General features: G+C 36.1%; 3 protein-coding genes across 6 annotated transcripts in view; 1 reads left to right on the top strand and 2 right to left on the bottom strand.

The window, feature by feature from the left end:
• LOC107701131 (transcription regulator protein BACH1-like) overlaps window positions 1–7,436 on the bottom strand; it is a 17,049-nt gene extending 9,613 nt beyond the window's left edge. For 2 of the 3 annotated variants that reach the window (XR_001635610.1, XM_016503072.1), the window contains exons 1-5: window positions 7,340–7,436; window positions 5,383–5,633; window positions 4,125–5,222; window positions 2,413–2,619; window positions 836–1,230 (exon numbers count right to left, since the gene is read on the bottom strand). Coding sequence is in view for 2 of the 3 variants with exons in the window: in XM_016503072.1 (XP_016358558.1) it covers window positions 836–1,230; window positions 2,413–2,619; window positions 4,125–5,222; window positions 5,383–5,622 (1,940 nt within the window). In the remaining variant the exon portion in view is untranslated. Of the gene's footprint in view, window positions 1–123; window positions 1,231–2,412; window positions 2,620–4,124; window positions 5,223–5,382; window positions 5,634–7,339 lie in introns of those variants that run through there. The other variant, XM_016503073.1, reaches the window with a different exon arrangement.
• A 1,030-nt stretch (window positions 7,437–8,466) lies between these two features.
• LOC107701103 (MAP3K7 C-terminal-like protein) lies at window positions 8,467–17,671 on the bottom strand. The gene is made up of 5 exons (XM_016503033.1): window positions 17,426–17,671; window positions 16,880–16,961; window positions 15,114–15,172; window positions 12,172–12,287; window positions 8,467–8,923 (listed from the first exon to the last, which is right to left on the bottom strand). Exons 2-5 carry the CDS (start codon window positions 16,953–16,955, stop codon window positions 8,743–8,745), a joined length of 432 nt encoding a protein of 143 aa, XP_016358519.1. The 5' UTR covers window positions 16,956–16,961; window positions 17,426–17,671; the 3' UTR covers window positions 8,467–8,742.
• Window positions 17,672–18,761: 1,090 nt separating this feature from the next.
• The window catches only part of LOC107701129 (T-complex protein 1 subunit theta), a 7,310-nt gene continuing 1,927 nt past the window's right edge, over window positions 18,762–24,144 (top strand). Inside the window, exons 1-15 of one of the 2 annotated variants that reach the window (XM_016503068.1) lie at window positions 18,762–18,937; window positions 19,871–19,961; window positions 20,045–20,124; window positions 20,241–20,390; window positions 20,661–20,841; window positions 20,943–21,004; window positions 21,096–21,233; window positions 21,403–21,581; window positions 21,736–21,802; window positions 21,917–22,004; window positions 22,580–22,695; window positions 22,780–22,851; window positions 22,930–23,094; window positions 23,270–23,389; window positions 23,506–23,632. In XM_016503068.1, coding sequence (XP_016358554.1) covers window positions 18,878–18,937; window positions 19,871–19,961; window positions 20,045–20,124; window positions 20,241–20,390; window positions 20,661–20,841; window positions 20,943–21,004; window positions 21,096–21,233; window positions 21,403–21,581; window positions 21,736–21,802; window positions 21,917–22,004; window positions 22,580–22,695; window positions 22,780–22,851; window positions 22,930–23,094; window positions 23,270–23,389; window positions 23,506–23,610 — 1,674 coding nt within the window. In that variant the 5' untranslated portion in view covers window positions 18,762–18,877 and the 3' untranslated portion in view covers window positions 23,611–23,632. The remainder of the gene's footprint in view (window positions 18,938–19,870; window positions 19,962–20,044; window positions 20,125–20,240; window positions 20,391–20,660; window positions 20,842–20,942; window positions 21,005–21,095; window positions 21,234–21,402; window positions 21,582–21,735; window positions 21,803–21,916; window positions 22,005–22,579; window positions 22,696–22,779; window positions 22,852–22,929; window positions 23,095–23,269; window positions 23,390–23,505; window positions 23,633–24,144) is intronic. The other variant, XM_016503069.1, reaches the window with a different exon arrangement.

The raw sequence follows: 24,144 nt of genomic DNA, 5'->3' as shown, positions 1-24,144 counted from the left end.
TACAAAGGAAAACAAGTCTATTTCAAAAGTACAAATTTTTATAAGTCATTTATTAACAAGCTTTCTGAAGAGAGGAAAAATTTGGTCCCAAGCAACATGTTAGAGCGGAATAATCAAAACGCATTAAATTTAAAAAGAAAAATTATCAGACTTTTTATTTAAGGCAGCATATACAATGAAACCATTTTTGCTTGCAAATAGATTTCCCTGCTGCCACAACTGATGGACAAAACCCCCCCACATATTTTAAATGACACAAAATCAACATTAGTGAAACTACAGTATGTGCAGTTCTGAACACCTGAACCGTTTGATTCCCAGATTCAATAATCTAAAGTTTCGAGACTTTAAATGAGTGTCACAGTTTCAGCAAAAAAAATTTCAGCACAGTGTAGTCCGATAGCTTTATGTCCCCTGAGAAGAAAAAGATTATTATTGAGCTGTGAGATGAGGTTTGTTGTGTTGTGAGTCCAAAAATGATCCTGCGAATTGAGGTTGATTGATTCCATAAGCATGTGAGGATGTTCGGGGACATGTGTGTTAAGACTATAAATGATCGTTTTAGGTAAAGGAATACTTCATTGAACACTGACCAATACAAACTGAATGCTAAAGCTTAAAGAGTTCAAGTAAAAAACTAAAATAAAATGTACAACCTACAATAGGACAGTAGTGTTGTCACGTTTGTTAAATGCACCTTTAGAGTGTAATTAAAGTCCTTCACGGATTTTCGATGGTCCTTCCTTCAACCAACACATTTAATTTTGCAATTTGTCTGTTTCATGATTGCTGATGAGAAGATCAGTGGCGAGTTTCACCATTGAACTACACTCACTTGTGCTCAAATGCCGAGGCGTCAGGTGGACAGGTGTGTGATTGAGCTTCTACGACTCCAAGAGGTAACAGGTTCTGTGAGCTTGATTGTGCAACAGTATTTTCCACTGAGGAACTAACTGGTGGTTTGGCTCCAGAGCAACAAGTGTGTGTGCAGAAGTCTGAAGCCTGGGGCTGGTGTGCCTCAGGACTCTGAGAAAGGTCTGGGGAGGGGCACAGGAAGGCGGACAGCGGGCAGTCTGGAGAGGAATATTTGGCCAGCACCTGAAGCTGCTCGGGTCTGAGAGCGGCTTCGGAACAGACCGTCTCATACAGGCCTGAGTAACTCTGCCAAGCCTTCATCTTCATCTGATTAAGCTTTATCCTTTCAACGGTCAGCTTCTCTCGCTCACTCCTCTGCAGAGCACAAAGAAACAAGCTGTATACACTTTTTAAAAATATTTAGGCCTAAATTTAAAATTTGTTATTTATATAATTGAATTCTTTGGCATTTCAATTGCATAAAATTTTACTGCATTACACAGTTTTAACATAAACTATTAAACTTAAATTGCTGCATATGTGTCAATCATACATAAATGAAACGGGTAAGATTTCTGCACTCAAAAAACCATGGCATAGTTAATTATCTGCTTGCATCTATTTGATTTTATTTAAATAATCATATTTTTCAAAATACCATTTTTTAAATGCATTTATTCGAATGCCTTTGAATCAGCATAAATCTGTTCACTGTGAAAACCATTAGTTTGGTAGGTATGGTTCTCCAGGTATGAACATGGAAATATGGCTAGCTGTAGAACAAGCAATTCAGTAAAAATGTATGAGACTGGATTTATTGATGAATAAACCTGATTATTGTGTATTTAAAACACATTAAATGTATTAATACTATTACAGAAATCTTAGCCATTTCATTTATGTATGACTGACAAATATGCATCACATGAAGTTTATTAGTCTGTTTATTTTAAAACTGTGTAATCCAAATGGATGTAAATTTTACATGCAATTCAAAAGGTATGGATGAATCTCACAAAAAACCTGTCCAGGTCATATTTCACCCAAAAATAACAAATCAGATTTTTCAAAAAATAAATAAATAAATAATCTTGTTCATCAGAAAATGAAAAATGTTTTAGGACATTGCCATACAATTCTTTACCATAATAAAAATGTGAATAAATAAAATAATATGCAAAATATTTATATTTATAATATTTAAATGATTGCTTTGGTATTTTCCTTTCAAAAATAATTTTAAAAAATCATTTAATATACCTAATCAAAACTTTCATTGGCATTACAAAATAAATCAAAATAACTTATCTTATAAAATCCTATTTAAAAAAGAATTATCCCTAAATAGTTGTACATTTCCTGTGCATTTTATAGTGCATTTTCTTGAAGAAAAATCAAATGTGATCAAGTCACCTTTTTGTGAATTTCACTGAAATAGCAGCTGTAGATCAAAACTTTAATCCTGAATGAGGTGATTGAAGTGCTTGAAGAGTGTACAGCTATAAACTTTGAGCCTTTAGGGATCACTCAGACTATAAGGATCTTTCGAATACTCACCAGTTTCTCGATTTCACACTCCAGATTGTGTATGCAGTCAAGTTTCCGCTTGCGGCAGCGACGGGCTGCAATCCGGTTTTTGCTCCTTCTGCGGATGTCATGCACAACGTCAAGCTGCTCCCGTGTGAAGCACTGCTGCTTCAGCATCTGCTGGAAGTCATTCCTGCTTAGAGACACGATCTGATCCACAGAGAGCGGCAGCGCCATCTGGAGGAAAAGAATCAACATGTCTATCATCACCTAAACCAGGGGTTTTCAAACCTGTCCCCCAGCACTGCACATTTTGTGTCTCCCTCATCTAACACACCTGATTCCACTCATTAGCTCATTAGTAGAGACTGCAAGACCTGAATTAGGTGTGTCTGATAAAGGAGACATACAAAATGTGCAGTGCTGGGGGTCTTCCAGATGTTTATATTTGAACCACTATAATGTCAGCTTAGCTCAACATTCAGTGAGTATAAGATTTATGGGTTAATGCTTTTATTAAGGTCCTCATTAAGGACTCGTGTGGACTTTTGATCTCACTGTGAGCCTGACAAGTCATTATCAGATGTGCAAAGTTGGTACGATTCCAGCCTGCTCAAAAGGCACTGAACAGTGCAAAGTCCAACAAACATTAACAAATCTAATAATGCTTAGCAGAGGTGCCAGGTTTTTGCTTACTGATCAACTTTCAACTGCACGAAATTCTTGTGACTAGACAAGATGTGGGTCTTGAGATGCACCAATTGTTAGAATGACCATTTCTTTATTAATGTTATTAATAACATCTGCTGAGTCTCTAAAGAAATTCACACAACAATGCAATTAACAGGTAAAGTAACTAATTGAATGTATCGCTGGATAATTACTAAACTTTTCTGAAATAACAGCAACTTTTATGGAAGAACAACTTCTTAGATTAGAAATGTGTTGCTTGACAATTAGAAAACAAAAAATGAAAATACATTTGCAACCATTTAAGATTCCAAGACAACTTTGGATATTAATAGCATATTATTTTTATAATAATATAATTATATCTATTAATATAATTAAATATAATATGAAATAATATAATACTATATAATATAATATAATTAATCATCTGTAAATTTAAAATATATTTGCCACCATTTAGATTGCAAAACAACTTTAGATATTATTATTATTACTTTAATATATTGAATTATAATATTATACTGTAGTACTAAAATGTTATATTATTATTATTATTATTCAAATGCTATTAATAACAACAGCAAAATAATAATAACAACATTTGTTTAAATTATTCATAATCTGTAAATTGAAAAAAAGTAAAACATTTGCGACCAAAACAAAAAATGTTGCAAAACAACATTACATAATAAAAAACATTATCATTATTATTACTGTTGTTGTTATTATATTCATAACATTATTATATTTGTATAAAATATTTATTATCTTTATCGTATCAGTCATAATAAAAAGGTATTTGCATCAATCTCTACTCAGGTTCAGTCTATAAAGTAAGTCTGTGATTGATTGCTTGGTCTGTTTGTTTGTTTGTTTGTTAATTGCCTATTATATTGTCCATCAGGACAAGCGAAAGTGTAATCGCTTAAGAATGCACATCTTTCCACAACAAACTGCACAATTTCATGCATCATTCAAGCACAAAAACTTAAGGATAAGGGTTTGTTCACACCAATGAAGCACCACTAATAAATACAAGCAGCCCTCACCTCATACACTCGTTCACTGCTGTAAGACTCACTGTCCCCCTCTGTGTCAAAACTATCAGAGTCCTCCCCTGATTGGTTGAAGGGTATGTATGGACTGCCCTGTGATGCTGGTCCCCCCTCTCCATTGTGTAGATGAGCGCCCACTGCGCCAAAGTTCTGCAGAAACGGACACTCCACTGCTCTGGGATCCGGGTAGCAGCTTTTCAGACAGTTGAGATTCGAGGGTTTCGCCACCAAGCCCAGGCCAGAGGGAGACGCCTGACAAGAATCCGGCCAGAACGTGAGCTGTTTGGCCACCTCTATTTCCTCCATGCTCCTCTGTTCATTGCATTGGTCATCTTTGAGCTCCATGTATGGCCTCACAACTTGACTTGAGCGAGGGGACATTCCCCATTTTGCAGAGTCTCCTGAGTCACAAATGGATTGTGCCAAGTCATTACAGGTTGGAAATGATGGCTGGCCTGTGCAAGGACCAGGATTCGGGGAACAACATTCAGGCAGAAGAGAATCTTCATCGCCAGTGAGAGGTGTCTTATCGCATGAAAAGACCTCCTTGCCGTCTTCATTGTTTGAGTGAGGTAGGCAGCTTAAAGGACAGTTGCCTTCTGTCCTGTCAAGGGACATGGGTTTTGAGCTGCAAACATCCAGACAGGATCGCTCCTTCCCACAAGCTATTTGAAACTTCCGGTACTTTGGGCACAGGAGGGAGTAATCTGTGTCTTTTTGGCTGTGACAGCTTTTTCCCACGTCCTCAATGGCCACCGAAGGAGGACAAGATGTCTCTTTGACTTTAAGCTGAAGCTGTGAAGGCTGAAGTAATGATTTGTCTTCATCAATAACATCATCCTTGTCATTCGAGCTCAATTCAGCCCCTCGTGATTTGCAGCATTTGGTTTTGCAGCACTTCCTCTGGACTTTTGATCCACTTCTGCTGCTGTCAAAGAACTTGGGGAGAAGGAAGTCAAAGCAGGCTTTGTCCAAGTTCTTGAAACCAAGAACAGAGGCACAGTTACGGATTTCCAGCACGTTCTCTTTGGTAAAGAGGAGTTTTGAGGTGTAGGCAAAGTCCAGCAAGGGTTCGAATCCATCTGAGGTAACCTTCAAAATTAAAAAACAATATATTTTAAATCAAGTGCATAAAAATGCATCATATCTCACATAGACGTTGTTATGTAATATATGATATTTCGGCTGTAACTGGGCCAAAGATATCCCATGAACTTCCTCTTTCATTTCAGACCTTTAATTATGTTGTTACCTCATCAGGAAGGTTGATGATAATTCCTTCAGCTGTATGACTGGACACATGAGCGCTGAAATAATCACTGCAGGATGCCAGAACTGCCCGGTGGGCCCGATAACTCTGGGTCTCTGCCACAACAGTCACATCACACAGAAGATCTTTCTTCCTCTGCTCATTCAGACATTGCAGAACATGGGAACTGTGCACAGATGACTGGAAGGTGAACTTAAACGAATTTGAGTTTTCCACCGACATGCTGAGTTAATCTGTATGGTAAAAACATAAAGAATAGGTTTGCATGCTCAATTCAAGGAAACTGTCATGTAGTAATCACGACAGATTATTTGGTTATAAAACTCATTCATTAGACATATAAAGCAGGCATCACGGTTCCTACACAGTTTGACCAATTAAATTTCCGTGACTTTTCCTTTTTGTATCTAGAAAAAGGAAAAGTCACGGAAATTTAATTGGTTTATATATTTAGGAACCGTGATGCCTGCTTTATATGTCTAATGAATGAGTTTTATAACCAAATAATCTGTCGTGATTACTACATGACAGTTTCCTTGAATTGAGCATGCAAACCTATTCTTTATGTTTTTACCATACAGATTAACTCAGCATGTCGGTGGCACACAAACAAATATATATATTATGGATGTTGTATGCAGCAATTATAAAGTGCAATTTCTAACCAATCAAATATTTTAAAGCTCAGCATAACTTGTAAAATACATATTCAATATAGAGATTTCCATATGGTGAACAGTTTTAAAATCCCCTATGATTTTTACACAATTTTACAAATTACAACAGTGATTCTACTTTTTCAGCAGCATTGGTTCCAGAAGCATTTTTCCCATAAATTTTTGTTAAAGAGTTAGGCAATAGCCCATGAACCAAACGAACTAGCTAAGAAGTGAATTAAAAAATGTGTTTATTGTTTATTATGTATAAATAAAAAAGCAAGCATTATATAAGCCAGGACCTGCCTGTAGAATTATATTTTTTTCACTAGTTAGCAGGGGATAGGAAATGGAAAACCAGGAATGGAATAAGAACGGAGTGACACTGTGTGTGTGGAAGATAAATTTATACCACTCCACTCACACGACTCCGTTCAAGTTTTGTGTTTAGCTTGGCGCCACGCAAAGTGTGCTGTTTTGGCTTGTTTTTTTTCTTCATTTTTCGTTCGCTTCGATGGAGAAATGTTCAACAGCGCTCTTGCTCGCGTGATACTTAAGCACGTACGTGTCCTTACCCACGGGAGCTCCTTATCTCCACCGTGTACTGAGAATTTGACCTAGCTAGTCAAGTCATGAGTGTGTATGCGCGCTAGCGCGTGTGTGGCGCAAGAGTGTGCGCGCTCACTGCTGACTCATTGGGGTTTGCTGATAAAGGATGAGCAAGCTTTTTCCCCGTCTGTCCCTTTCTAAACTCCTCCACTTTACGAGGAACTTAAGGACCAGTTGTCTCATACAGTTAAGATGGAGAATTTTATGTTGTTAAAGGAAACATTTGAGCTTATTCCCCTAACAACAGACGCGCCTTGGATGTAATAAAAACCGAACATTACGCTTTTTCACAAAACCTAGCGAGCCGCCTACCTAGAAAGCATCTAAGGCACCCCAGGTGCGCTTTAAATGTTAGAACGGAACCTTCGCAATGCGGATACGACGCTCAAAATGCTGTCTAGGTAGTTAGCTCATTATGTTTTCAGACACAGCCTAACGTTACGTCCGACAGGGGAAAAAAAATGACATCTGTACAGAATACAGTCGTGATCATTGAAAAACTCACAGTCGTATGTCGTGAAACAGAACAATATCCAAACTAAACCATTTAATACGTTTTTACATTTAAATTAGACATTTTAAACTTTAACTATAAAGTTCACCCATCTCCATTTTCAATGTCTTTCTCTTTCGACACAGAACTAACAAAACCAGAAGAGATCGTATATACTCACCTGTCATATCACCGCAGAGTAAGAGGAAAAGTTGGATTTGATAGGCTACTACATACTAACTCGGCTTGCATAAAGCGCTCACTTGTAACTATGAAAATGAGGCGCTTGTATTTCACTCTGGTGTCATGTGACTTCTGCCAAAAAAAATTGTTTTTGTCCCGCCTTGTCAAACAAAGCCCTCCTTTCATTGGTCCTCTTTCCTGTCAATCATTAACGTCACTACCTTACTCTTCGCCTCCAGACCGCCTTTGTTTTCACCCACAGTCCATACATGATTTAACCTCCTCAGTCCCGAGTTGGGAAACTTTACAAACAATAGCGAAATAATTATGGAATATTTACTATATTGAATATTTGGACTTGAGAGCATGGAATCTAATACTATTCTGATCTATTTATTCTCACCAATGTAGCCAGACACAAGAACACGTTATGTCTACTATAATCATTAATTGAATACTATAATAGTTATTTTTATATCGAGTCTTTACATAAGTTGTGAGTCATACTAACAGAAAAAAATTATATGTAACTTTTCTGGTACAATTTACATATTATGGGTAGTAATTAAATGAACATGATGTGTGTAAACACTGTAAATGCTACTCACTTGAGTCTAAATGTCGAAACTAATCATATGCCATTTCATTTTTAACATTCACAATCATAATTCTGATAAAGAAAAGGAAACTTTCGCTAACTAAACAAAGCTCTAGACTAAATAAACTCTAAATCTGGAGGAAGCAAACATTTCATGCTGCTAAACTGGTTTGTGGACATACACCTCTGGTATTTCAGCTGTGTGGGATAGGGGTGTCGGCCATTGATATTTTTGAAGGGTTTCACAATCCTAAAATGAGCAGATCACATTTCGAAACCCAAGTTCCCTATTGCTGAGTGACTAAACAATGGTGTGTAGTCATACGTTTATCGTCACCTAGCTTGAACTCAAATAGCTGAACAGAAATGTAATTCCTTAATTCCTTTTTTTTTTATGCAACTGGCAGACAGTAAACAGTAAAAACCTTTACTGAGAGTAACAGTTACACTTTCACAGCAGAGCCTTTCAACTGTACAGTATAGGTGAGTGTACAGTAGTACACTGTACAGTATAACATGCCCTTAAAACACACAAAGAAGAGAAAATTGTATATATTCAGAATGCGATGTCAGACATATATGAGTGAGGCAACTTCTCAGCTCAAGTTTGGGCCACAAGAGCATCTGCTCTGAAATAAGCCCATATCAGCTTAAAATATATTAAATATACATTGATTAGGTGTCTCAGTCTAAGCACACTGATTCAAGATCAGTTTTCTGCTTCAGTACATTACACAAGCACTGAAGGAACGCTGAGTAGTAAAGACCCAGAGGTAAAAGATCTTTCGCATTGGAGTCAAAGGTCACGAGGAGCCCTGCCTCTTTTGACTGATCACTCGGAGCGTCTCTAGCTGCTGTGCGCATTGGCTATGGACCGTTATCAGATTTCGGTTCTCTTCTGTAAGTATCCTGTATTCTTCCTCAAGTTGCGCAAACTCCATCGACACCTTTTCGTCCTCTAGCAGCTCTGCCATGAGCTCCCTCCTGAGTGTGACAAACACAAACGGGGAAATAACATGTTATAATCATTCATTACAGCACTTCTTTTACTGACTGTATTTAATGTAATGATGATATGTAAGGTGTGTGCTAAAGTAACATATTATGTGGGTTGGGTGTCAGACAGGTGACTACAGTTGGCGGTTCTGTGCCCAAAACTATTTTATAGGAAATGAAACTGTCAACACCATAGTTGTGGGTACCTGGGTTGATACAATGATTTCAATTGGGGGAAACAACTTATTATAGACAGTAGACGTCTAGATACAGAGACAAGTCTGTGGTTTGTAATGTTTTACTAGCTCAGAAAGGCACTGAGCCAGTGGGTGATCTCTTCTACATGTGGTCTTTGGACCACAGTTAACCGTTTGAGCAAGGTTATAGGGTGGTGACAGGCACGTTTCTGTGTCTATTGTTTAATATGAAGGTTTAACGTGGAAAATAAAGGGTTAAAAGTGTCTCACTGCACAAGGATGAATCAGAGACACTATACACAGCATATCACTAGGCAACGTCAGAATTGAGTCTCTATGAGTAATAAATCTGCAGTAAACATACAGAATTGATTTACAGTATGTTCCTGAACAGCTGAGTTTGGTGCTTTATCTGAACTCAGTGTATCTGAAAAAGTTCATGTGTTTTCCTCTTTAGGGGAAAAAAATGAGAAAGAGAACAAACACTGGAAATTTACAGTGGCATTTAGATGACAAGAACGTTCTTGTGTTTCCCTTATAAATAAACCATATAACATATTACATAACAATATAAATATCATAGTATATATGGTTTACAAATATATGATATATGATGTACAATGTTCTATACATTTTATATATAACAGTGTTGACTGTACTTTACATTACATATACAGTATGTATATAGGCCATTAGTATTTTCACCAACAAAAAAGGGTTTTTTAAGTCAGTTAATTCTATTTTGCTGTAGTGTGTCAGTAGGAAATATCAGTTTACATTTTCAAACATTCATTTTGCCATTAATTGTAATAATCCAGTGAGATTTGTGTATGCACATTGAATCTGACAACAGCCAGTGCTCCACACAGAGATCTGATCTCACCATCATCCAGTCTGTCTGGAATGACATGAAGAAACAGAACAAACTGAGACAGACTAAATCCAGAATGTGGCAACGTCTCCAAGTTGCCTGAAGAAACCTTTCTACAAAGCTACTTGAAAAACTATGTGCAAGTGTACCAAGGACAAAAGCTGTTTCAAATGTAAAGAGTGGTCACACCAAATATTGATTTGATTCAGTTAATAGACGTTAATTGATAAATAAAATCTATTTATGACATTATTTTTGAAAGCATCCTCACTTTACAGCATCCTCACAGACATTGCCAGTTTTTTTCTGTTTCTTCATATTACTCCAGACAGACTGAATGATGGGGCACTGGCTGTTGTCAGACTCCTTGTGCATACAAAAATCTCACTGGATTGTTGCAATTAATGGCAAAATGAATGTTTGGAAATGTAAACTGATATTTATGAAGGGCCATAAGCCACAATTCATTCTGGCGCTCTCACACACTTATATTCTCTTTTTCTCATATATTTCTGCTCTCACACACTTACATTCTTCTTTCACAAACATACATTTTTGCTCTCATAGTCACATATTTTAATGAACACATTCATACATTTTCCTCTTATATTCATATATTTTATGCTCACAATCATACATTTTCACTTTTGTTTTGTGCAGTTGCTTCATGTTGCCGATATTTGTTTGTTTGTTTAAGGTCAGTTTGGCCAGTAACAGAGCAAATAAACAATTCATAAATTAAAATAATAATTTAAAAATAAATAAATCGGCAACCATATGGGAATCAGACAATTTGATTGTGAAAAAATCGGCAATTGGAATCGGTCATGAAAAATCCTGATCAGTGCATCCTTGACTGGCATACAGTTAGACCTACCTGAAAAACTTAAAGCATGGTTAATTTCATTTTTATTATATTGTATCTATTTGTGCTAAAAGGTTATCATTTATTTCAATACAAGGTTACGTCAACAATGAAAACAGTAAGTCTGATTGATTGACTGAATGATTGTGGCAAGGCCAGTAGAAAATTTCCTTAGCGTTGGGCCCTGTCAACATAAAATCAGCATCATAACACTTGTACACAGATCTGTAGAACAAGTAGGTTACAGAATGAAATTTGAAAATTAAAATTAAAAACTGTACTTGAAAAGAAAACAGGATGACTTTGAATAACATAATTGTATAGTTGTGTTAGGATGAGCTGATCAAGTATTGCAAATGTATTTCCTGGTTTGAGAGTGACCTACTTAAAGAGGAAGTAATGGATACCAAAAAAAAAAAAAGAGATGTGACATGCATGCATACATATGTACGTATATACTTATATACTCATACTTAAGTGTATATGTGAAGTATATACAGTACATATGTGAAACTATATGAATGTGAGTTATAATGCAGGTATGTAAGAATAAAGAATACATATGTGCATGAAAGTCAGAATATATTTATGTGCTGAAAGTAAAGTGTATATATATGTAAGCAGAAATATATGTACGCAAAAGGAGAATGTAAGTGTGTGAGAGCACCAGGATGAATCATGGCTTACGGGCCCCTCATAGATATTTCCTACTGACACACTACAGCAAAAGATAGAAATAAATAAATATATATATATATATACAAAAATAGATTCTTAAATAAGTCATGCAATTATGTATTTAATGTTACTTGTCTTTACATACATTTCACAACAATTTTATACTAGTATACTGTGTGATTTGAAAATTTTTTGAAAATCTCAACAAGGTTTTTCAAAAAGTTGTTTGAAATCCTAAAAAGTGGTATACTTTCAAGGCTTTACAGCGCACTTTCATTTTCATCAGTGTGGTTTTGCAATGTAAATGTAAAAAAAAAAAAAGTCCTGCATACCACAATACAGTATGCCAGGTCTTGTCATGATTACACAGGCCTATTTTAACCAGTAGAGCACCTACTGAGTTTTAAGGAAACTTGAAGGCAGACAATGGCAGCTTTGATCAATTGTCTGTCTGTTCATACTTACAACGATGTGTGTTTATACAGAACATACTGTATCAGAGTATATTTATTGATAGTACAAACGCAATAGCATATTAACAGGGCAATTACCAACTCTAAATTTGAAATCAATCTCAGTAATATCATGAATACATGTTTGTGTTCTGAGTTTTTTTACAGCTTACTTTCTGTCTTCCAGCCTGGTGATTTCATGTTTGACCTGGTTGAACTCATTGGCCATCTTGCAGTGGTTTTTGTACACTTCAATGGACTCCTTTAGAGACCGACAGGGCAGCACCGGCTAGTGAGGAAGGTCATGACATTATTACATATTATTACATCACATTTTTTTTATTGGTGAAACTGAGTTTTATTTTTCCTTACACTTCAGCACAAACCACAATTGCTCTTTTTAATGAGTCAGTTGACACATATTTTATACAGTATGTTATAGTCAGTCTAAATACTTTAGCTACAAGAGTGACTGGAGATTAATTCAGGAACTTCATTTGATGTTATATTTGGATTGTCTGCTACATCCCGGAATATACACAGAATCGTCATATAGCCTGACAAGCGGGTTTCAATCAATAGATGAAACATAATATGTGGAAACAGTTGCTGAGTCGCTTGACTTTTTTATTCCTTTTGTGTCAGGAACTTCTTCTTTCACAATGACTCATGGCACAGTCCTACAGAATATCATCCACACAACAAAACGCTTCAACTTCTCCCAGTTTTTCCCCTAATGTGTGGGTGTGCATGTTAAGTCCACCCTATGATTTTTGATGTAGGACAATTTTAGCATTTCAGAGAGTAACACTTTTATGGGGATCTTCCTATAAATGCTAGCAGCACTGTTCTTCTAAACACCATTGATCAACCAGGCATTGATAATTAATAATCATAGCATAGCCTATAGCATAACACAAATTTAAATAAAAACAAAATCATTTCACAAATGGCTTTATAGATTGATAAAGAATATATTGAAAGATAAAGATTACAGATTTTTCAAATCTACACACTATAGTTAGCACATTTCATGCATTGATGCAAAGAGACACATGTAAGCTCTTAGAGTTTGCTCACTTTAGCCTTTTGTCTAAAAAACAGTCGGAGAGTATTTGATATTAGTGACAGCCTTTTTTTGTTTCAGTAATGTACTAGTTATGAGGAAATTGTATGAGGAAAAAATACTGAACTGGTCATATTGTCAACAATCAAAACCAACCCTACATGTCAGCATGAAACAGCATTCACTCTCCATCTACTTGCGTAATGTAACATATTTTTGAGTGAAACAGCATATTTATAGGGGAAAAAATAGTAGGCCAGGACATTTTGTCCATCAGGAACTGATTGGATTGTGAAAAGATGGAGGATGTCACCCAAAAACGAAAAGCAATTTATTACATTTTGATGAATGATTGTGAAGATAAGTATTTGTTTTTCATACTGTTTACAATAAGACCAATAAAGGTATATTAGATACAAAATATGTAATTTATGAGCTTCTAGTGGCAAAAATAAATGTTTTTATTTAATATTTTTTATGTAATAAAGATTTTGAAATAAAGATTTTTTTATTTAATAATAATTAAATCACAATAATAATAATAATAATAAGAAGAAGAAGACAAAGAAAAATAATATAATTGATGGCCTTCTAGTGACAAAGATTAAATGTTTTTATTTAATAGTTAACAGTATTTATTTAATAAATGTATTTACTGTATAATAATAATAATACATTAATTAGGTATGGGCTTCTACTGGCAAAAATTAAATGTAATTATTATTATTATTTTGCATTTAATACGTTTATTTTTAATAATAGTAATAATAAATTATAGGCTTCTAGAGACAAAAATGTAATGCTTTATTTAATAATATTTTTGAATTAATACATTTATTTTTATTTCAAATTTATCATTTTGATATTATAATTGAATTTTGATTTCCCGTTGACTGTAACGATAATTTAAAAGTAAATAAAACTAATGCCATCTTGTGGTCTTACAGAAGCATTGCTGAAACATTTTCTCATTGAGAAAGTTGGATTCTCTAAATATCCCATTAAATAAGCCAAATAACATGTTGTGTAACAAACTGAAAATAGTCAAAGGAGGAACAAATGTCCTGTCCGGTCAAGGACGAGAAAACAACAAACCTTTAAAAGCAGCAGTAAAATATTTTCGTGATCTGCAGATGTTTATAATATTGTCTGGGTGGATGTGAGACTATTTCTGTCTGATTTAGCTTCTTTCCTCATGAATCTTAAATGCAGGATCATTTCACTTCACCCTTCTGTAGCGTACAAACCAAGCTGCAACCTCCCGCTCTCTCTCTGAAGCCAACACGGAAGTGACTTAAACTGTAATTCATCGACTGGCCGCTAGAGGCTGGCTGCAAAAGGGAGTCAATCCCATAGACCCCCATGTTAAATTGCCCAACTTTACAGCGGAAAAAAAAACGTTTACAGCCTGGTTCAAAAAATGATTTTGGTCTATATAGCTAATTGTGCCCTTCATGACAAATGTGAATATAATATAAATATAATTTAAACTCATCTGTTTAAATTATATTAAGCCTTAAAATTCTGCATAATTAAGGGCGCGGCCACTTGAGTGACAGGCGGATTGTCGCGCTAGGTGGGCGTGGTTTCAACAACCAGCTCCCGCCTCTTTACCCATTTACGATTATCTGGGAGTGACACGCGGTGATGCGCTGCCAATATGGCAACGGCCGGCTCCGCCTACTTTAGGCTTCAAAAACGCTCTTCGGAAACCTACGGGTGACGTCACGGACACAACGTCCATGTTTTTATACAGTCTATGGTACAAACCCACCACTCACTCCTGCTAATTCTGCTGTTTAGCGCTAATATTAGCAAAGTGGATTTAGCTTTTCTACAGTTTTTTTTGTTTTTTGCACATCCGTCACACTGTATGACCCCAAACATCATCTTTACTATACAATACATCTTTAGTTGTGAGATATATAGCCAAATGTATAAGATCTACTACTATCAGAGTCTTATTATAACTGTATTCTCCAGCAGACTCTATTCTAAGCATGCAGTACTATGCCATCATGTTTTAAACAGATTATTAATAAACTTTACCTGCAGGCGTTGCTCAAGGTCAGGGAATGATGGAAGGGGATCCTCTGCATCTTTCAACTCTGACAGGAAAAGAAAGCCAAAGGAACATGTCTGGTATGAGAATGCTAATATTTGAGATCTTTACTCCAAGGCCTTAGTGGTGACATCTACATCCATCTAATCAGCTAAATCATACCACAGTGCACATGACACCACAGCATATCCAGTAAATTAGCCGTTTACACTGATCTAGATCCAGTTTCCCTTGTGTAAACATACATGTGGCCAACTGGCCATTCACATAGAAACTGCTTCCAGATCAGTGCAAAAAGCCAAATTCGACGACCACCTGTTCGGACTCTAAATCCTGAATGGACAGATTGAAAGTAACTATCTCCCAGGTTCTTCGCAATGACTTGTCTTTAACGAGCCCTCTGACAGACAGCTTGTCTGCACTGATTCCCACCATGCCAGCTATGTCCAAGTGGGGCTCACTGCTAAAAACAGGCCTGTTTACAGTCATGCATCAGCCAGATGGCCGATTAAAAGATAAATATACATAAAAATTTGCAAGGGCATTATCTGAAACATGATATGCATGTGATTCCTGCAGAATGTAACATGACATGACAGGAGCATGACAGTTTCATATAATTTTGGCTGACTGACTGCATATATTTTCATTTTGGATTTTTTCCCACTCCGTCAGTCTTTCATTGTTTTATGTAATACAATATAATATAAGAAAAATACATTTTTGTAAATGTATTATTTAAAAGTACAAATGTTTAAAATATATACAGAACAAATAATTTCATATAATAATAATTTTATGTATAATAATAATAATAATAATATAATCCGATCATTTATTAGTTTGTTATTAATTTATTCATTTTTTTAGTGTTTATTTTAGTTTAGTTCACTTTTGGAGTGATGAAAACCTTTAAGCTACTGTTTCCCCAGTTGTTAGTTGTTGTTTATTTCAGTTAAATTTATTTCATTGTAAACTAAACACACACAAAAATGATAATACATAATCACCAAATAATAAATAATTCAACATCTATCTATCTATCTATCTATCTATCTATCTGTCGGTCTGTCACACACACACACACACACACACACACACACACACACACACACACACACACACACACACACACACACACACACACACACACACACACACAAACAAACAAAACAAAAAAAAAGAAAAGAAGGAAGGAATTATGGGAAAGAAGGCTGAATGTAGCATGTTTATGTGTAGGACTCTATTTATGCTCCACTTTTGGGAAAAAGAAAAGAAAAGGACGCAGGACAAAGTAGTGGCAAAACATGAAGTATTAAATGCTTTTAAATGTAGGCCAGTGTTCTAAAACCAAATGAGTGAATCATGCAGCACTGAGGTATTAAACAGAAACCTGATGCTGCAATGCCCAGGCAGCAGCTGCCATCAAAGCATTTGCCCGAATAGCTGTAAAACACTTTGACAGCGCTGTTGACTTTGTGGCTAGGTATATTTTGTTTTTAAGATGCCAGAGATCAACTAAAATAGAGGGGGCACCTGTTTCTTTGTAAAGGATGGCAAAAGTTGAATTGATCCCACATGAGAGGCTTTGGGTGGGTTTTGCTTGTTGCCATTTTGGTAGAAGTCACACATCGTATGGACCGTGTAGAGTGCGGGGACACAACTCTATTTTAGTCTCTCAATCACAGTGTCTTTGTCACAAGCATGCAAACTCCTAAAATAATAATCTGCTTATCCTTACAAGATGTGTTACCTGAGGTTTCATCGAGGCTGAAAGCGATTTGTACTTCAGGTTTATCTGCAGAGACTCGTCTAGTTGAGGTGATCATTTATTCCTAGAAAAAGAGCAGATCTGGATTAAATGGGTGGATGTAAACCTTATTTATGCTTCAGATGTATGAGATCAGCAGCCTTTCAGGGGTCATGAAAAGGTTTCATCATGTGCCCAAAGTTGCATCAGGGATTAAACAATTGTAGAAAAATCCCCCTCCAGCCAGCAAATGAGATCATACTTCTGTATTGGCTGCAGAGTTTCTTAGTGTTGAAATGACTTATAAAATAGTAATAGTATATGTATACTTACTGTACTTTATGTTTATTTTTTGTGACTGAACATTACAGAAGACGCAAGCCCAATGTTAGTGACACGAAAAAGGCTACAAATGGTTAAAAAGGCTATAAATAGTTAAAAAGGCTATAAATTGTTGGCTACTGTAACTTTACTTTGTTAAAGCTAAAAGTGTAATTTAATATGTGTAATTTGTTACATATGTTTACATGAGACAGTAAAACCCCTTACCTGACAATAGAAACGTATTTGCAGAAAACTGTCTATTAAAAATCTTAAAAGAGCCTCAAGAGTTGCTCAGCAAAAGACACAGAGCTGTAGAAACTCCATTGAGAATCCTGTAGATCTTCTTCCCTGTTTATACCGTAAAAGGTCACCGTAAACTAGTCGTAATCCTCGTAGTGTACACTGAGAAGCCAAAAGCAGGTTCACAAACACAGCCAAAGTAATAGCTCTTCAGCAGGAGGCTGTCAGAGTGACACTGTGATTCTGTGTGTGCCAGCCAGACTCCACAATTAAAGGGGTCAGATGGCATGACTTTATACTAGAACAATGTCCATCTCTCCAATCAGCTTTGAGTCACCCATACATTCATAAGAACAATGCAAAGGTTTGATTTTTGTAGTAGTTTTGTACTTTCTTTATAATATGGTTCAGGGTTGTGATTTGTAACGTTTTTTTTGTTACAAATCACTCTGTTAGGTTTATTTTATTGCAAACTAATAATCATCAGTGTAAGCATTCCGAGCTGTGACATCAAATTGATTGCAAAGGAAACACACAGAAAAGAAATTAAAATATAAAAAATATATTTAAAAATATAAATATAAAAATGAAATAAAAATATAAAGATATTTAAAATAAAGTAGACTAAATAAAACAGATTTATAAACAATAGAATAATAAATCAATACAGTAGAATAAATTCATAGATTAATTTGGCTCAAACAAGTTATAACAATTAGTTTGATTGTTAATTATTTAAAGTGATATGAATATTTATCAACATACATAAGGTATATCAAAATATTTTTACATTTAAATTTCTTTCAATTATTTTATTTATAATTAGAAATTGCTTTTCAATTAAAAGTATATTTAAACACACACACACACACACACTGAATAATTAAATAAATATAAATTATTTTATTTATATAAAATAAAATAAAAATATAAATAATAGTTCTTTGATGAATTGCTTTGTTCCTCCTCTTTTGTAAGTCACTTTGGATAAAAGCATCGGCTAAATGCATAAATGTGAAAAATGTATATAATAGAATAAATTCATAAATTAATTTGGCTCAGGAAAAACTAATTATAACAATTTGATGATTAATTATTCAAAGTGATATGAGTAATTAACAATATACGGTATGAGGAATATTACAATTATTTTATAATTTAAAAATTAAAATGAGAAATTAAAACGTTTATAAATGAAAACCATACTCAAAAACAAACAAACAAACAAACAAACAAACAAACAAATAAATAAATAGACATTTTCTGTTATTGGGTGGGGATCAATCGACTCAATCGGCGCTCCACTCTCTCTCCTGTCTGGTTCAGTAATCCGTGTTTCTGCTCTCTGCAGCAGCGCCTGTTCTTTCTTAGCTGCATGCTTCTCGTGCGCTGCAGCCTTATCCTGCATCAGTCTAATATCTCTCTTATCTGGTCAAAATGGCACTTCACGTCCCCAAAGCTCCGGGATTTGCTCAGATGTTAAAGGATGGTGCGAAGGTAGGGCTGTTGAAGCAGTGTTTTGCTCGTGCTGTGATGTTTTAGAGTGCATGCAGTGACTCTACATAGAGGTTTCTAGAACACGGGCCTCATCCCGTCCGATTAACGTACCGGTAAAAGCAGCACACACTTCAGCTGAAGAATGATATTTTGTACAAGACTGTCATTACTATTAGGTCTTAATGAAATATCGAGGGATTGACAGTAACTGGGTTTGATTAGAAAGTAAGGTATGAATGAAGTTAGCATGTTAGCTGAAGACATGTGCCAGTGACAGACAGACAGACGCCGCTCACACCTCCATCACTCATAGGTAATGTTAGGAAGGTAGTTGATTTTGGTAAGCTGTAGAATCACAACTATTTAAATGTACTGTTTTATTTAACGTATATAAAAAATAACATGAATAATTTTACAATAAAGGATAGAGTTTCCCATAAAAGGGCAGTTCCCCGTTCGTAATGTCTGGATATTCGGTTTGTTGATATGTTGATCAGATCATTTAATTATAGGATTTAACCAAATAACACGATTTGCTTTCAAAGATTCATTTTTTACATTTCCAATTCATTTGCTTTTGTAACGGTTTAGCTTCTAAATATTAAGCATTTGATATATTTTTTTAAATAGATATTCACATCCATAGCTCTGCCAAATGCAGTTTTGATAAACATCATTATATCAGCAAATATCATAACTACTACTCATGGTTTATTTTCATTACTATTATTTATTTGTATAATAGTAATGATGTGTGATCCTGCATGATGTATATGCAAAATTGCCTCAGTTTCTTAGAGGAATATTGCGCTATATATTATGGAAATGTCAACTTGAATGCCTGATCATTCACTAACCAGCCACAAATTTTTTATATTTTTTAATTATGAAATGACTTTTGTCTTATGGTTGCTATTTGTTTTCCACAATCAGCACTATTCGGGTCTTGAAGAGGCTGTTTTCAGGAACATCCAGGCATGCAAAGAACTGGCACAGACCACAAGAACTGCATATGGACCCAATGGTGAGACTTATTTGCTCGTTATGATGTATTAGACCTTTTTAGTGACATCACTGGACTTCACGTGATCATTTAATTCTGTACAGGTATGAACAAAATGGTCATCAACCACTTGGAGAAACTCTTTGTCACAAATGATGCTGCCACCATTCTCAGAGAGCTGGAGGTAGATATTAGTAATTGTGATAAAAACATGAATGAATGCATATAATTTGGAAGAATATATGTCTCTTTTTATTTATTTATATTTGTATGTTTCTCTCTCTCTTTCCGTCCCTCAAGGTTCAGCACCCGGCAGCCAAAATGATCGTGATGGCATCCCACATGCAAGAGCAGGAAGTAGGCGATGGCACAAACTTTGTGCTTGTGTTTGCTGGTGCTCTGCTGGAGCTTGCAGAGGAGCTGCTGAGAATGGGCCTGTCTGTTTCAGAGGTCAGTAAACTACTGCACTAATGCAGTATGTCGCTGTCAGGAAAGAGATTTGCATTGCGTGGTCATATCTTCTAAAAAAAAAAAAAAGTTTGGTTCCCCATACTAAAAACTATGTATTTGTTTAGCTCTTTTTATGTATCAGACCTGAATGCAATATGAGGGTTAAATAGTATGATTAATTCATGTTAAGTTGAGAACTACTATATAATTTATTTGCCTTTATAAATGACATATTTGCCTGAGCTGATGATTGTTAATTGTTTATCCCAGGTGATTGAGGGCTATGAGATGGCATGTAAGAAAGCTCTGGAGATTCTCCCCGATTGCGTCTGTTCATCTGCGAAGAACCTGCATGATCTGGATGAGGCCACAGCCATGATCCGCTCAGCTGTCATGAGCAAACAGTACGGCAATGAGGACTTCCTGGCCAACCTTATCGCACAGGCCTGTGGTAAGGCATGATTGCTTCTGTGTACTCTGGGAAAATTCAGCTTGATTTTGTGATAATGTTTTATTTTAATAATTTTATTTTGAATATTACTCATTTTACAGTCTCGATCTTCCCCGAGTCTGGAAATTTCAATGTCGATAATGTCAGAGTGTGCAAAATTTTGGTAAGTATAAAGTGATGAATTTTGGCATTGCTTTAAACTAAATAAATGAGTGTCTGTGGGTCAGTTTCAGTTCATTTTTTTGTCTTTGTAGGGCTGTGGACTGAACTCTTCTATGATGCTTCATGGGATGGTATTTAAGAAAGAGACTGAAGGAGACATCACATCAGTGAAAGACGCAAAGATAGCAGTGTTCTCCTGTCCGTTTGACTGCATGGTTACTGAAACAAAAGTAGGAAAATGCTCAGTGAATTGGATTAAATGTCTTTTCCTTGTGTATCTATGGGTTGACTTGAAATAGTATTTCCTTTGTGTGATGTTCAAAAAATGTGCGATGAATCATGTTCTCCTTTGTTTTTTTGGGCTGTCTTCCTTCAGTATTTCTTTCTGATGTTCCGTAGGGAACAGTACTTATAAAGAACGCAGAGGAGCTCATGAATTTCAGTAAAGGAGAAGAGGACCTGATGGAGGCCCAGGTGAAGTCTATCGCTGATTCAGGGGCCAATGTGGTTGTGACTGGAGGCAAAGTTGCTGATATGGCCCTTCATTACGCCAACAAGTACAAGCTCATGTTGGTGAGGTGAGACAGAGGCAGATCCCTTCTTTTTTTTTTTTCTTCTTTGTGCTGTTTGATTTTTCTTTTTTTTTTCTTCTTTTTTTAATGTGTTGGCTTGTTAAATGACAATAAAAGCGACATGTCTGATATTTATGAATGCTGATTGTACTTCACCCAGGCTGAATTCAAAATGGGACCTCAGAAGACTATGCAAAACTGTGGGAGCCACAGCATTGCCCAGACTGGTGAGTTATTTTGAGTTTTACTAATGGCACTTTGTGTGATGCGAGTTGGTGACAAGCCAGTTGACATCATTATGTGTCAGTCTCAGTCTTGTTTTTTTTCCTCTGGGTAAACAGACTCCCCCGACCCCAGAAGAGATGGGACACTGTGACAGTGTCTACCTGTCAGAGGTTGGAGATACGCAGGTTGTGGTCTTTAAACATGGTAAGGAAAATTTAACACGTGATTCTTGTATGTTTACATATACATAATATATGTGTGTATCTACACCACTGTTCAAAAGTTTGGGGTCAGTAAGATTTTTTTTAAATAAGTTTATTCAGTAAAGATGCATTAAAGAAATCAAAAGTGACAAAGATAAATATTTTTTAGCATCAAACCAGCATGGGTGCTGAAAATTCAGCTTTGCAATCATGGGAATAAGTTACATTTTAAAATATATTAAAATAGAAAACAGTTGTTTGTAACCATGAAAAGGATTTTAATGATATATGATAAATAAAAAAATAAAATGGTACTTAAATGTAAACGAATCTAAATGTAAACCAGTACTAAAGTGCACCAAAAATGTAAATATATATATATTTTTTGTTATTATTATTTTGGGGTGAAATGTGACTAAGGCACTCAGTTACAACATACTGTATGTAGATAGATGTCTTTGTGACTTTTTTTCTTGATTCTGTAGCTTAAGCAAACTGAGCTTTGTAAATATTTTTGTTCAGTCTGGCAGTGATGTATCCAGACAGCTCATGGCATCTCACTCCTTTTATTTCTAGATAAAGAGGATGGCACCATCTCTACTTTAGTAATTCGTGGGTCCACAGACAACCTGATGGATGACATTGAGCGTGCCATCGATGATGGAGTTAACACCTTTAAAGTCCTTGTCAGGGTGAGCTACTTTAAAACTCCTCCCCAAAAACACTTCTAATGAAAGTCTTTTAAATGTGACCCTAACAGAAACATTTCCCCACAGGACGCACGTCTTTGTCCAGGTGCTGGTGCCACTGAAATTGAGCTGGCGAAACACATCACCTCCTATGGAGAAGTAAACAAATCAATCTAATTTCATTTTGCTGTTGGAGCAACCTGAACAGTGTAAATAATTTGAACATGTCCTCTAAAGTCTTGCCCAGGCCTGGAGCAGTACGCCATCAAGAAGTACGCAGAGGCATTTGAAATACTGCCTCGTGCTCTGGCAGAAAACTCTGGTGTCAAGGGCAACGAGCTGATCTCCAAACTCTATGCCGCCCATCACGAGGGCAACAAGAACTCTGGCTTTGATATTGAGGTGAGGGGTCTGCAGAATAAGCTTGCTTTGTAAGGGCTCCAAGTGTAAGCAGCAAAGGGAAAAGAAGCTGTTTTTAATTTGGAGGCAGCAGACCTGATATAAATAGAAAGAAGGACCCTAAATCGTGCATTTTAGGGTGTAATTGATGACTAAATATTTGTTTTAAACCATTCAGGGAGAGGGGCCTGCAGTCATTGACATGATGGAGGCCGGTATCCTCGAGCCATTCCTGGTCAAGCACTGGGGCATCAAATTGGCCACAAATGCAGCCATTACCGTCCTCCGTGTGGATCAGGTTAGCTCTTCACTTTACAATTATGTATTCAGTTTCTTATTCCGTCCATATTTAGTAGTTTAGGTGCTTTGCTAGCCTGCTTCTTTCTGTATTATAATGTGATGTGTATATGCCAGATCATTATGGCAAAGCCAGCAGGGGGACCAAAAGCCCCCAAACAGCAAGGACACTGGGACAAAGACGGTTGGGATGAGGAGCCAGACAAATTTGATACACATTAAGAAATCCAAAATAATTGCAAAGGTGCACAAAAACACCACTGTTTGGAGTGCTTAACCACTGGAGTGAACTGGGCTGCATGAACACTGTGTGGAAATTCACCACGAATTTGTTGACGAAATGAGTCTAGCCTGTCGTTACATCACAGATAAAATAGTTATGCTGTTTAAATTGAGCTGAGAAGCATTAGTTAACAGTTTAAAGGGTTAGTTCACCCAAAAATGAAAATTCTGTCATTAATTACTCACCCTCGTGTTGTTCGAAACCCGCAAGACCTTCGTTCATCTTCGGAACACAATTTAAGATTACTTTTGATGAAATCTGAGGGCTCTGTGACCCTCCCATAGACAGCAAGGTAACTACCACGTTCAAGGTCCAGAAAAGTCGTTATTTTTGTTTTCTTTGCGCAAAAAAGTATTCTCGTAAATTCGTAACTTTACAGTTGAACCACTGATGTCACACTTTGTCGATCATCTTGGTACTTTTCTGGACCTTGAATGTGGTAGTTACCTTGCTGTCTATGGGAGGGTCAGAGA

The sequence above is a fragment of the Sinocyclocheilus anshuiensis genome, unplaced genomic scaffold, assembly GCF_001515605.1.
Source record: "Sinocyclocheilus anshuiensis isolate Anshui unplaced genomic scaffold, SAMN03320099.WGS_v1.1 scaffold907, whole genome shotgun sequence".
NCBI lineage: Eukaryota > Metazoa > Chordata > Actinopteri > Cypriniformes > Cyprinidae > Sinocyclocheilus > Sinocyclocheilus anshuiensis.
The sequence above is the reverse complement of the archived record's forward strand: the minus strand, read 5'-3'. Positions and strand labels throughout refer to the sequence as shown.